At 49.9% G+C, this 13,346-nt stretch overlaps 5 protein-coding genes across 5 annotated transcripts; 2 read left to right on the plus strand and 3 right to left on the minus strand.

Annotated features, from left to right (window-relative positions):
• Positions 1–208: 208 nt before the first annotated feature.
• On the plus strand, positions 209–873 carry M421DRAFT_225835 (uncharacterized protein). The gene is made up of 2 exons (XM_033588361.1): positions 209–602; positions 662–873. Exons 1-2 carry the CDS (start codon positions 401–403, stop codon positions 772–774), a joined length of 315 nt encoding a protein of 104 aa, XP_033446405.1. The 5' UTR covers positions 209–400; the 3' UTR covers positions 775–873.
• Positions 874–2,815: 1,942 nt separating this feature from the next.
• M421DRAFT_423145 (uncharacterized protein) lies at positions 2,816–3,391 on the plus strand. The gene is made up of 2 exons (XM_033593375.1): positions 2,816–2,957; positions 3,013–3,391. Exons 1-2 carry the CDS (start codon positions 2,899–2,901, stop codon positions 3,236–3,238), a joined length of 285 nt encoding a protein of 94 aa, XP_033446406.1. The 5' UTR covers positions 2,816–2,898; the 3' UTR covers positions 3,239–3,391.
• A 1,911-nt stretch (positions 3,392–5,302) lies between these two features.
• Positions 5,303–6,421, minus strand: M421DRAFT_68266 (HSP20-like chaperone; the record flags this gene model as incomplete). Its single annotated transcript, XM_033596496.1, has 2 exons — positions 5,303–6,051; positions 6,166–6,421. 2 exons carry the CDS (start codon positions 6,419–6,421, stop codon positions 5,303–5,305), a joined length of 1,005 nt encoding a protein of 334 aa, XP_033446407.1.
• A 3,440-nt stretch (positions 6,422–9,861) lies between these two features.
• M421DRAFT_397443 (uncharacterized protein) lies at positions 9,862–10,484 on the minus strand (the record flags this gene model as incomplete). Its single annotated transcript, XM_033590137.1, has 2 exons — positions 9,862–10,253; positions 10,292–10,484. The coding sequence occupies 2 exons, from the start codon at positions 10,482–10,484 to the stop codon at positions 9,862–9,864; spliced, it is 585 nt and encodes a 194-aa protein (XP_033446408.1).
• A 392-nt stretch (positions 10,485–10,876) lies between these two features.
• On the minus strand, positions 10,877–12,015 carry M421DRAFT_397446 (DnaJ-domain-containing protein; the record flags this gene model as incomplete). The annotated part of the gene is made up of 2 exons (XM_033590138.1): positions 10,877–11,550; positions 11,800–12,015. 2 exons carry the CDS (start codon positions 12,013–12,015, stop codon positions 10,903–10,905), a joined length of 864 nt encoding a protein of 287 aa, XP_033446409.1. The 3' UTR covers positions 10,877–10,902.
• Between the last annotated feature and the right edge of the window lie 1,331 nt (positions 12,016–13,346).

Here is a 13,346-nt window from a genome sequence, read left to right on the forward strand (position 1 = left end):
CAATTCTGAATGTCATGCCTACCAAAGACCCTTGATGAGTCAAGATTGCACCAGGTATGGATCCTGGCGAAATAAGATCGAATCTCACCCCTCAATCAAGTAGGCCCGTATCTTACACAGCCTCCGGCCGAGCGGCCCTTTTCTAAGGACATTGTGGTAGGTAGTCCTTTCCTTTTCAGTTCGATTGTTCGTGATACTCGTATTCCAATTAAACTCGTACTCTACGGCGTAACTTTCTGGTTCGACGGCTAGGCAAGGACGAACTACCAGCAAGGCAGGCGGTGTCCTTAAGTATCTATAATGCTCACATTCTGCTCAATCTTTCTCATCTCATTTCGCTAGAGACCAAGATCTACCTTGTGTGAAAGCTTACTTCGACATCTTTAATTGTTTTGCCAAGATGCATCTCCTCGTAGCACCCGTACTTGTGACACTGGCTTCGGCCGCCGTGCACACCGTCCAAGTTGGAAAGTCGGGTCTCTCCTTTGATCCCCAGACTGTCAGCGCTGTCCAAGGCGACAGTGTTGTCTTTGAGCTCTTCCCAGGACACAATGTCGTTGGGGGTGATTTCGACAACCCCTGCCAGTCCGACGACGATGACTGTACGTCCGCTGCTTGCTTCTCTGCTGCCTTGACGGTTACTGATTACGCGCAAATACAGTCTACAGCGGTCCGTACTCTGATACCGACAGTGGCGCCAAGAAGTTCGTCGTGAACGTCACCAGTGATGACCCCGTGTACTTTTACTGCGGCGAGTCAAAGCATTGCCAGTGAGTTCAACCCAAATCTGTAGGCAAACGTGACTAACACAACCAGGGCTGGTATGGTCGGCGGCATTAACATTCCGTAAGTACTATTATCCCTTAGCGCAAGATGTTGGCTGATTGATGTAAGCACTTCGGGCAGCGACACGATTGACGCTTACAGCTCTGCAGCTGTAAGTGTTAAGTCATCGAAAACCCCCGATAAGCTTCAAGGAGGACTGCTGCTGGACGACACCCAAATTGCGAGCTTGAGTAGTGGCGCATCGTCAGCTTCAGCTTCGGCATCGTGAGTTTTCTGAATCTGGCCCTAACAGGACCATACTGACTTTGCGACAGTGCCTCTGGATCTACTGCATCTTCAGCAGCCTCCACCAGCGCAGCAAGTGCCGCTGCCAGCAGCGCATCAGCTTCCCGATCCGCATCAGCTTCAGCTTCCCGATCCGCTTCAGCTGCTACAGCGTCGGCTTCTGCAGGAGCGGCGACGGCTTCCTCCGGCCAGTTCAGCGGGCTGGCAGCGATTGTACTGAGTATCGCTGCATGGTTTGTTTGAGCTCGTAACATGGAAGGATCGCGCGCACAGCGCATCCCTCTGCAGCAGCTCCAGCGCTGGTTCATGGGCGGGGTTCGTCGTCGATAGTCTCGATGCGCGAGGCTGCTTTCGGGTTTGGTTCGGAGGTCGCCACTATTAATAAATGTCCAATCATCTGCTCCCATTCAGCACCGGACTCGTGCCTCTTCCCTTGCTTCCAGTTTCCAGTTTCCAGCGCCCTGCGCTTTCTGATTGGGTATCTTCCCATGGGTCTCGAACATGCAGACCTCGAGAGGCTGTATAGATCTAGTAGTGACCATAAGAACGATCGCACGTGCCTAGAGGGATCTCAATACCAAGGGTGAACAAGTTTGCCTCGGATTTGCAAGGCACACTTACGCTAGGTATTTAAAGGAGACAAGAATACCAAGCTTTTGACCAGCGTAAGTGCGAAGCTTAACTTCGTGAAGGTGGATCGACAGCGACGACGACTTCGAACGGAAATCTCAGGTTGGACGGGGCTAGAACACGAGCTACCATAGAACCTGGCCTCAGTGAGTTTGGCTACTGCAAGGTGGCATCCAATAGCAGGTGAGCTAGTGCTGTCCTCCGGGTGGCACAGGCGCTACTGATGCTGCGATTGGCCGCAGCTGTGTGCAGTTGGCCCGTGGAATAAACGATGCTATTGAGAGCCGGGGTACGGCGAGAACGAGCAGCAGAGGCCAGGTTCTACAGTATTGACCCAGGTAGGAGCCACAGAGTCGGCACTTTACAACCATCACGGGCCGTGGGTACTGTTTCAACATGCATAACCGACGTTGATCTGTACAGGGGAATTCGCAGGGTCAAAATGCTGACCATGTACACAACCTTGAGTCTCCTCAGTGCTGATAGACTTTATATCATTTTCCCTTCTTTGTCCAGAACGAAGTTCGTGAGCATGCCTGCAAGCGACTAGCTTGCTCACAAATTGCAATACTACAAATCTCGCCTCGAGCGCGCCTGATCGTGCCTGGACTTCAGCCCAGTAAAGATCAACGCACACTCTTACCAGCCACAGTGTACTGTTAATCATTGACTTCGTACTATGACAAAATTTATGATCAGTTCGTGACTCATGATTGGTCAAGACTGCCGTTTGATGGGTACTGTCGCAAACGTCAACTGTGCTACGCGTAACGGCGTCATGTAATTGGACGCCAAGTTGAGTTGCTAGATCACTACAACATCTGACCAGACTATCACGACAGCAGCCACGCTTGTATTCAGTATGGCTTCCTGCGATTGGGTGACAGATAATTGGAAGAGGGGATGATGTGCATGTAGACGGCCGATTCTAATGCACAACCACGGATGTGACATGTTAATCAGCCAAATTTGGCCCGGGCCAGAGCGATCAAGAACACGAGAATATGCTTAGGGCCCCTCAACAAGAAAGTGTCATCCAGTATGGCTCGTGCGCTGAAGAAGCATGTCATAAGGCTGTGCTGCAAGTCCGGTTTGATCATCCTATCTAGATTCCACCGACTCCAATCCTCAACACCGTCACTCGATTGCCTTCACTTCCCGCTTTCACCACCATCACAACACCACACAACCATCAACATGCGTTTCTCAGTCGTTGTTCTCCCCGTCCTTGTTGCCGGCGCCGCTGCTCAGAGCTCGTAAGTTCACTCATCGCCAATTTCGGTGTTGAACATGCAGCCAACATCATATCAGTGCTATCTCTTCCATCCGCAGTGCTGCTTCCTCCGCTGCCTCCTCAATCTCTGCCTCACGCTCTGCCTCCGCCTCCGCGTCTGCTTCGGCTTCGCACAGCGCCAGCGCATCTAGGTCTGCTGCTTCCGCCTCCGCGTCTGCTTCTCGCAACGCCGCTGTTGGCAGCACTGCTGAGCTGAGTGGTCTTTCCGCCGTCATCATGGGCATTGCCGCTTGGGCTCTCTAGATAACTACTTCGATTGAATGAGGCAGGCCAATGGGTAGCTCCTTCTTGAGTTGCCTGGGATTGGGAAATCGGGAATAAATGTTACGGTGAAGCACAATTTGTGCCCTAGACAATTTTAAATCTTCGAAAGATCAAAACACTTCCAGTTCCTGCAAATTATTAGTTGAATCTCTGGCAATCTTCAGCTATTGATCAAACACCCGCACATAGGTATGCGTCCCAGCACTTTGTCCAGGACAGGTACTCCTGCATCTGCACGCACAACTTACCAAAACGAGCTCTTAGGTCTCGCGCGTGACAATCAAGCTGAGTAGTAGATTTACTCTAGTACCTAGGCCCTTAAAGCAATGACGCTGCCCGAACCTTTCTTAGCTTACTTGTGCTCGGTACGGAACTCTACAAAACAGCAAACACGCATGGGCTCGTACCACGGAACCTATAGATTTTCGAGTAATTGAAGGCTCCGGGTACCACATTCATGCAAAGGCTGAAAGTTGAAAGTTTCGAACTGCGGTGCTGACATGCTCGTCCGAGGCCTGCCGTCTTTCGGCACCCTCACCCACATCACTGGTGTTGCCGTAAGCGAGGCCTAAGGGCTTAGGTAGCGAGAGATACTACTTCGTAACACCACAAAGCACTGCACTTAGTTTTAGGTTGAATCTATTGTAAAGTTACCAAAAGTAAGAGCTAGAGCTAACGCGTTAGAGTTTGGACCACCTTCAAAATTAGCTCTTGGGTAGAGTTTTCATTCAAGAGTTAGTTCTCCCCTCGTTAGAGTGAGGCTGCCCTGAGATGCAAGGATCCGGTTAATATTTGGACTACCTCCAGGCTAAACTATCAAGTTACGTCTTGCAAATAATTGCTGCAGACACTGAATCATAGGTTCGGTCTTTGGGGCTTAGCTTCATCCTCTCTGCTTGGACATATCACATCACGATGGAGGTCTTCGCACATTTGAAGTACTGCTACATACAGTAAGCCGAGATTTGGTTAAGCTTTTGGCACCACAAGTACGAGCTTTGGAGACATACCGCAAACTCTCGTTTATAGCATCCCTTCACTTATATTAGCCCCCTCACTCATAGTACGCCTGTAACGGTTGTGAGGAGAAGCAGATCACGTGTTGTTGGCGGTGGTCTGATGCTGCTTCCTCATGTTGTTGAGCACCTCTTAATACCTCAGCTGCATCACAAACACGTCATGCAAACCAGACCCCGCAGCCAGCCTTTGACAGGCCAGACACAAGCAGAACAACAGAACAACAGAACAGCAGAATACACTTGTTTTACATTTACGCTTGATACCGCGACACTCCCCTTAATTATCCTCTCCTCTGAGCAAGGTTTTGCTAACAGTACCCGAGTTTTACAGGCAAGGGTTTACGGCACGCATACCGTAGTGGGTAAAGGAAAAGGCTCGAACCTATTCTTGCGTCTCGCGACATCACCGCAAGATCTCTGTAAGCGTCTAGGGCCGTGTGAGATCTTTTGACAGCGCGTCTTGGCTTTGAACCAAGTAGCGCAGTTGCCAGAAAACTTGCGGGAATGATCTATGAGATTGAGGTTCATTGTTCAGCCAGGAAGTAGTCAGGGTATAGGCACCACAGAGATGCTCGTCCAATGACATACTCGTGCGTTGGCTCGAGATAGCTCAGTGGTTTACACAATAGAAAATCTAGAAAAGGCCCAGCTCATTGCAGCATCGTTTGAGAGATGCTCGGAGAACTCCAGGGTCGTGTGGAGATATTGGACAGTGCCTTTTAATTTCATCAGAAAACTGCGATCCATGATCTGCGTTCAGACAAGGATTTCGTGCACTGTAGGTCAGTTCATCCAGCCTGGAGGTAGTCAGAGCACTGGCATCACAGAGGAACCCTTTGTTGAAAATAGCTAGTCCTCTTTTATGACTAAGCTCTTTTATTCGAGTTGAACACTCAAATTGGGTTTTCTAAGCGATGAAGCGTTACGTAGTCCACACTCGTATCATCTATGCTATATGACGCCATGCCATATATGCGCCTCCATCAATCCCATCACCCCGTCCGCCATCTATATTTAGTCTATCTCACAAGATCGCAATCCTTCTAGCATGCTGAGCTTGTGCCCTGGGAACAGTCACGCAGAGCACACCATTCTTGAAGCTGGCGCGAACACCATCAGCATTGATGCGCTCGGGGAACCTGAATGTGCGCTCGAACGATCCACGAGGGCGCTCCTCGACCTCCTCCTCTTTCTTCTGTTGCTGCTGCTTGGGGACAGAGACCTCGGGGTCTTCGGCTATCACAGTGGGCTCGACGTTCTTCTCCTTGCCCTTGGGTTCAGAGGTTCTGGCAAGTGTAAAAGGGGTGGAGAAAAGTGTAGAAGCCTCAGGGCCGAGATCTTCGAAATCGTCTTCAAAATCGTCTTCGACGGTGGGTTGGTATGACTTGTGCGAGGAGGTGTCGCTGTCTGGCGTGGCGGGGCGAGCGGACCCGGTCCCCGTAGTCTCGGTGGCGACTTGGACGGAGGGTTCGAGGGTGCCGTCTTCCAGCTTCTCGTCTGCTGACTCTTCAATGGTCTGCTCGGTAGCATCCTCAGGAGATTGCTCGACTGCGAGTGGACCCTCGGTCTCAGGCTGGACCTCGATCTGAAGCTTTGCGCCCCATTCGGTGTTGCCGGCGATCTTCAGGGTGTTTTCGTCGTTGACCTCGATGCTGATGTTTTCTTGTTGGAAGTCAGGAACCTCAGCTTCGACCTGCCATCCCTGCTCGCCCTGAGTGACCGCGAATTGAGCCCTTAAGGCGCGCTTGCGGAGCTGTTGCTGGAGGCGTGCCTCTCGCTGAGCGGCAAGGTGTGCTTCAATCTGAGCTTGGCGCTGGCGGTAGGCTGCGCGCTGTGCCTCGATGTGTGCCCTATAGGCTTCATGCTGTGCCTGGATCTGCGCTGCACGTTGGGCCTCCCGCTTAGCCTCCCGCTGAGCTTTGATCTGTGCCTGGCGCTGTGACTCGCGGTCGATCTGGTTAGCCAGGTCTTTGATCTGGCTAAGGAAGCTGGCGAAGGGCGAGGGGCAAGGCTGAGGCTGAGAACGCCGAGCAATGCGGTAGTCGTGTGTAGGTCGTGGAGCTGAGGCGCAGAAGCCGAATGGGTTGTTGCACTCTGTGGCCTGATAGGCTTGTGCGAAGCGTGGGGCAAGGATGTAGGCCATTGCTGGCGAGCTTGGTGGAGCTGGCGTTAACTTGGTGATGGGTTAGAGCTATGGTGAAGGCTCAGAGCAAGCTGGAGATCTGGTAGATCGAGCGTAGTATTCGAGATCTTTGGACTTGTTGATGGACCCTGCCGGAGCCGCATGCAAGGGTTTTATATCCATAGTGGCGGTACTGTAGTCAGCAATTGAAATGCAAATTCTTAGTTAGTAATGTGGCTTCCGTAAGAAGATGGATGGTGCTGGAAAGCTGGAGGCGGCTCGTGTTGCTTGGTGATGTTGCGAGACGGTTGGGGAAGCCGCGAGAATCTTCTACGTCAGCTTTCGGCGTTACCTCGGTAAAAATCCATCATGCATTGGGTCTCGTCCCGGGGATCATACCTGCATGTCAGTTTGAACAATAACGTACCTCACGGGCGAGCCGCTTACTCGATTTTACTAGTAAAAACCAGTAATCTAAGGCTTAATATCTCCATATCTACCCAATAGAATAGTCTCAAAACTTAATAACTTAGTTGCACCTAACGTACTCCACGGGTGAGTCGTTTATACGGGTGAGTCGTTCATACTGCCAAGACCACACCAAACCTCCACCCTATTATGGCTCGCATTGGCCTACTTTGGCCTAGGCTGGCGGATGGGTAGGGTATGCTTTTTTACGTTTTGGCTTATAGCTTCTTAACTAGCAGAGATACGCTTACATAATCTATTATTCGTAGAAGCGCCTAGTATTGCGCCTTCTAATAAAAAAAGAATTAGCTTATTCCGCCTAGTATTAGCTAAGTTATTAACACTACCTAGCAAAGTATACCTATCAATGGGTATGCTCGCTAGGTACCCCCCCTTTTTTAACCTTTTCTAGCCTCTAGCTTGTGCAGTTTAATAGTTATAACAAAACCCTCTACTACAGAAATGTAGAGGTAGTTTTTCTCTTTCTTTTAAGCCCTAGTTCGCTAGAATCCATGTATTATTGACAAAGTTTTGGGGGGTACCCACGAAGGACGTTGGAGTATACCCATTCCGCCAGCCTACTTTGGCCTTGTATACACTGGTACAGCATGTAATATTATTCAGCAACAGCTTCTACAGGCTTTTTACACGTGCGCGAGTTATGCCCTACCTTATAACACTGTTTACAGTGTCTTTAGGTTGCCTCACCTCCTTTAGTACACTCCTTAGGTGCGTGTCTTTGTATAGGCATTAAAGTGCTTTAACTAGTTAAGACTAAGCTAGTTAGTAGTCTATCTATTCTTAGAGACTCTAATAACCTAGTTGTGGGGCAGATTGTCCTCTTTATACCAGGTAGAGAGGTAGTTGCAGCCTTTGAAGATGATAAAGGGCGGAATGGCCCATCCTGTGCCATTAATGCCCTGTATGACTGTTGTCCACTCCCAGTTGCCCTGCTGCACTGCCTTTGGCCGTCCGCGACGCTCTGAGCCTGTAACAACTGCTCCTGTTAATATCTGGCCCATCATGAAGCCTGTCTCATCAAAGTTGTACGTGTTATCATCCTGGATGCCATACTTAGCTTTAGTATTCTCCACCAGGCGGAACTAGCCCCTAATAACCTCAGGGTCCTCACACAGGGCTCTCTTGTAGTTGTACTTGCGATTAAACTTGACTTGGAGGTCAGGGCGGCGCTTGACGAACGTATTGGGCCAGTTTATGCCAACATAGGCCATATTACGCTCAGCGCGCAAAGAATTGGCCATATCAGCTACAGCAGCCAATCGAGGGGCAAATCCTCTGGCATCCAGCTCAAGTATGTACTCAGCAATCACATCCTCCTCAGTCTGATCCATATTCCGTGATTTTGGCGTGCAATTGGCTCGTGCAGTGCGTCCTGCGTGTCGATCGCGTAGCGTGTTGTAAGGCGCGTTATATATAGCTGCAGCGCGTCGCAGAGTGAGCGTCGCGCCTTGTTTAACTGCCTGAAGCGCAAGCTGTATTGCAGCTTCTTTAAAGGGCTTAGATCTGTGTTGTTGTTGAGGCATTGCGTTGTGAAGTAGAATGTTGGTGTGGTCTTGGCAGTATGAACGACTCACCCGTATGAACGACTCACCCGTGGAGTACGTTATGTATTTAATATTATATTAGAGTTTGAAGTTGCTAGGCCTGAAGAGAAAAAAGTTATTAAGGATTTAGAAAAATACGCTTAACTAAAGTCTCGAACAAAACAAGAAAAGATCTGCTATGTAAGGCCTAGCGCTCCAAGATTTCGAAGACTGAACGAGAATAGGTATAGAAGCGACATATTAAATCTTTAGAAGATTCTATCAAGTAGATCTAGAGTTATTAAGCCTTAGATTGTTGATTTTCCCTAGTAAAATCGAGTGAGCGGCTCGCCTGTGAGGTACGTTATCTTTAAAAGCATCAAAGTCCAGAATGATGACAATCGTTTATTAAGGGAAGAAGCAATTCTTCTTCGCCACGGAATTCAGCCTGTCTCCTCTTCCACTGCTCTGGACAGTACTCATCTAAGATGGCAACTTGCAGATTTCTCAGGTCCTCTCCAACGACATAAGCTGAGGCCGACTGGGCTATCGTCTGCTTTATTGACAAGGTTCTGGGCTGCTGAGGTCACCGTTGATCTGAATCGTTCTGGTACATGCTTTATTTTTGCTGATAGCCGCCCAGGAATCTGATGGGTATGGTGGGTGAACTGTCGATTGGTACTATGGAGAGTGGCGACTATCTACAGTGTGGAGAGCTAACCAGAACGAGCTGACCAATCAGAGAGCGTCCTTCGCGGACGGAATCCGACTTTGTGCTATGAGCTTTGGTACAGATGCTGCTCAAGCTGAGGTTGGAGAACAGGATCTCAGGACATGGATTGATCAGCAACCAACCGTCAAGCTCTTTCGTGAGTGCCCCAACGAAGATTGAGCTGCATTGGAATGAGAGCGCGCCGTTCGACTTACAGTGGTCCTTGCAACTGCGATACTCGTCGACTAGGTCGTGTAAACCGCCAATAACAGACTCGCTGGCCTGGTAACGTCTCAGATTGATCTCACCAGCAATTTCGCATCGGTAAGCGCCTGAGCAAAGGGCAAAGGAAACTTACTTAACACAGGGGTCGGGATGGAGAGATCTAAAGCACGCCTTATGTCTTTGCTCTCCTTCATTACCCAACGCAATAGCATCCATGAACTGCTCAGTCAAGTTGAGCACCCCAAACAGCCCAGACCCACCGGATCAGATCGCGACAATACAAGTCTGGAATGACTGGTTATTGAATGCTTCAATCCACGTGTATGTGAATAACTCTTGAGACTCGCCGCATTCGTAGTAATCGACTGCAACACCTACCTTGGCCAGCATTTCGAGCGCGACTGTCCTTGGTATCTTTTTGTTGCGCGGATGGAAGATGTTGAGCACGATCAGGAAGCTTGCTCGTCCCATTCGTGGGCAAGGATCCGATAGCTTCCATCAAAAGCTTAGATTCAGCCCATCCTTCTTTTGCTGTCGCGCGCTTGAACCAGGACGATGCGAGCTACAGGTGGCGGGAGGCTGCCTTGTAGTGGATCCCCGGGCCAGGCCCCGGCTGCGATTCGGGTAGAAGCTTCTGCACAGTGTCGCCCGAGATGAATTGAATTACTACGATCTTTCTCGTTCGTGAGTGTCACCTTAGCAGGAAAAGCTTCACGGCTCAGCTGACGTTCGGATAAGCCGTTATCCAGGATACCAGTAATGGCCCTGGGCTCTTCTTTGGCGATCCCAGCGACTGCCTCGCTCCATGTTATGAATTTTGTGCACAAATTCTTGAGAACGATGACTGTCTCCGTGTCCGGATCGACTACATGTATTTTGGGTGCCATGGTGCTGGCGATGTTCGCTAAAAGTGTCAGTATCAGCGCCACGAAATCATCATACCAACAAACAATCTGGGTGGTGGTGATCGACTGAGTTGACGTTTAGTGAGAAGCAGGTCCAGCGCGGGAGAATTTTTTTTGTTTGCAGGCGGCGCTTGGCGTGCGGCGCTAGTGCATTCACCTTCACTCGTGGTGCACTGCCCTTGGACTTGTTTCCAGCAGAAGAGAATTGCCTTGATTTGGCACTGTGCCATTGCAGAGAGTGATTGCCAAGGCAGTGGCTCGGTGCTTTGATCTTCAGGCAACGCAACAGGAATAGCCTAGTTGCATAGCACAATGGAGTATACAAATGGCTCTTATGTACTCAGTGGGAGAGAAGTGTGGCATGTACAAGAACTAGGGGAAAATAATAAACGATAGGAAACCTGTAATGACACTCTTCTTCTCTTACTCTGTCTAGATGGCACACTACTATTGGTATGTGTCGATCCTACTCCTTCACTACCTCCCAAATCCGCTGACTTTGAACTGTTTCCAAAGATATCCTACTTGATAAGAAGATGATGCCAAGAACTCTGGACTGAACAATATTTAGAATAGTTCTCTGAAGACCCAAAACCAGTAGTGTCAAAGGAGAGAATGTTTACTCGAGTAAAATCCACAAGGTGTATGCTACATAGAACCCACTGCAGTGAGTCGCCACACCGTCTTACCCTGCTGCTCCTCCCTTACGCAGTAAGAGTCCGACTCTGGTTCCTCAATTTTGATACCAGGGAATTGTGACAACAGTCCGCGCATAGGCGATCCCTCCGGGTAGGGCGGGGCAGGCATACTTCCACGCGGGGCAATGGCCATGAAGGGCTTGTAGGGATAGAACAAGGTGCTTGTAACTCTAGCTTGCGTGGAAACAGCAAGAGGCCTGTGGTCGATACTGTAAGCCCACTTCCACGAGACTGGTCCTTGGGCGATTGGTTGTGCTGTTTCAGGTGCGATGGCAAGTTCCACGACCACTTCCAGGCCTGCGGCTTGCGACTCTACGAGTGCCGAGCAGAGAATCGTGTGCTTATTTCCAGGTACCCCACGAAGATCAATGGCTATATTGTGAGGTGAGCAGGGCGCATGTTTTCCTTTTCGCAGTAAGGGCAGGCGAACGACGATGGACTCCGACACTGGCTTCTGTGGTATGACCGGCCTTGCTACAACCTTGAAATGGCTTGCAACCATGATTGAGAAGTTCCATCCCAGCCAATTATTGTATGTGAGTGTTGTGTATTTACTGTACTCATTCAACTGGCAATAATGCCAGTGAAAGTCAGGCGCCTTCCCGAGAGTGCTTGCAGTGAAGCGGTGTGCACTACTAGGCGCGCGCTGAATATCCTGAGAACCTGGAAAGCTTTGAGCATCTTCACGGTTTGCCGTAGTCGAGCGGGCCGGAGCATTCTGCGCCGGTCTGCGGTCACCGTTGGGCGGTTGTTGGTCTGGGGCCGGGCCATGTGGTGGACGACTCGTAGTGCTGCGCGCGGCCGTGTTGCGGGCCTGTGTCGTAGGTCGATCTTTTCCAGTATGGACTGTCTGATCATAGGCTTTGCGTTTCTGGGGGTCTGAAAGTACCTCGAAGGCTACGTTGGCAAGTTTGAACAGTTGTTCACGCTGGGTGCGCTCTGCATCAGGCAGATGCACCGTCTTGTCAGGGTGGTATAGTAATGAGATCCTATAGTACGCTTTCTTGATCGCTCCAAGATCCGCAGAGCGGCTCACCTCGAGCATCTGATAGTGAGTAAGCATGCTGAGATCCAAAAATAGACCGATCGGGAGTACTCGTGGAGTGTGCGCGTGTGTGTGGTTGAGTCGTGTAAAGGTCAGGGAGGCAGAGCTTAACTTGGATCTACGTTGTCATTTCGCAGGTGAAAGTAAGTGGAGGCACAGCTCACCGACGTGGTGAACGTTGTCGAGGTTGAGTCCCTGACCCCTGATTTATCGACGTACAGGAGTCATGCACCAGCGCGCCTTGAACATGTGTTACTTCCCAGGAGCTTTTCATGAAAAAAATTTCATGAGTAACCTGGAGTCTTGGGAATTCTATTTAGAAGTAGCGATAAAATTGCAGTAATGAGCGGTCGCAGAAAACTAGCCTTATATAAGCAGCCTGATTAGGGTGCAAGTAATTATAGTCTGTATCTTGCCGCTTTTTAGCTGTGACAGGAGCCTAGTGAGTTTTGGGACAGCACTGCCGTTTTTCACGATGCCTCAAAGTAGGCAGAACACAGTTTCTGGATTTCAATAAGTGAAAAAGACTTCAGCTGGAAGAACAGACCGACGAGTACAGCAGTGGACACAACTCACGCGGATCCGGGGGAAGGAGAGAATCCGCTGAAGGAGATTATTCTGGCATGACGTCATCGCCCCAGAATATAGCCAGCGCGTCCTTAGATGAGGTGTTACAGTTACAGCGCATGAGGGTTTGCTCAATCTTTTTAGCATGCATCGCGCCTAAAGAGCGAATTGACACACGCACACGATCGCCGTTTGTTCGCAGGTGAATCAGCGTTACACATCAATTCCGACTGTTATCCACTCTTTAACCGCATTTCACGGCCGGAGTTCTGTTTAAAGAAACGGCGAAGAATATGGGAGGGTCTCTGAGCTCATTCGATGCAGGTGCGAATGAGGCCTTAATAAATCCTCCCTAACCTCTGATCGACCGTGGAACCAGATCAATGGTCAAGCACAGTGATGGCACGAGAGGTCAATGGCCTGTAGCAGCACGTTCTATTGCAATGCCCGGGTCGAGATTTGGATTTTGTGAGAAGGATCTTGATGATACATATAACGGTTTTCGAAATACCATGTACATCACGTGCAGTGGCGAGGGGTATTCTTAGAACTTCAACGCATCACCCATAGGCTAATTCTGAGTGTATTTTGATGATTGCAGCTGTTTTCTTAACCTTCTATACACGCTCAATTTATTCATAAAGCTCTATCGCGACTCTCGCGACTGTTTTCTGGTGTTGTTGGGGCAGAGACTCCGCGTGGCAACCAACCCATGATGCGCGTCAACGGCAAACGTTTACCCGCCACCACGCAGCAAGCTGTAGTAGAGCATATAGCTGCTG

This window comes from Didymella exigua, assembly GCF_010094145.1.
Source record: "Didymella exigua CBS 183.55 unplaced genomic scaffold M421scaffold_24, whole genome shotgun sequence".
Lineage (NCBI taxonomy): Eukaryota > Fungi > Ascomycota > Dothideomycetes > Pleosporales > Didymellaceae > Didymella > Didymella exigua.

What these genes read in the sequence shown, in the direction of transcription:
- M421DRAFT_423145 (XM_033593375.1), top strand. Translation starts at nt 2,899, where the DNA reads ATGCGTTTCTCAGTCGTTGTTCTCCCCGTCCTTGTTGCCGGCGCCGCT. An exon ending in GGCGCCGCTGCTCAGAGCTC is followed by an intron (nt 2,958 to 3,012) that starts GTAAGTTCACTC and finishes ACATCATATCAG; the next exon opens with TGCTATCTCTTCCATCCGCA.
- M421DRAFT_225835 (XM_033588361.1), top strand. Translation starts at nt 401, where the DNA reads ATGCATCTCCTCGTAGCACCCGTACTTGTGACACTGGCTTCGGCCGCC. An exon ending in CCAGTCCGACGACGATGACT is followed by an intron (nt 603 to 661) that starts GTACGTCCGCTG and finishes GCGCAAATACAG; the next exon opens with TCTACAGCGGTCCGTACTCT.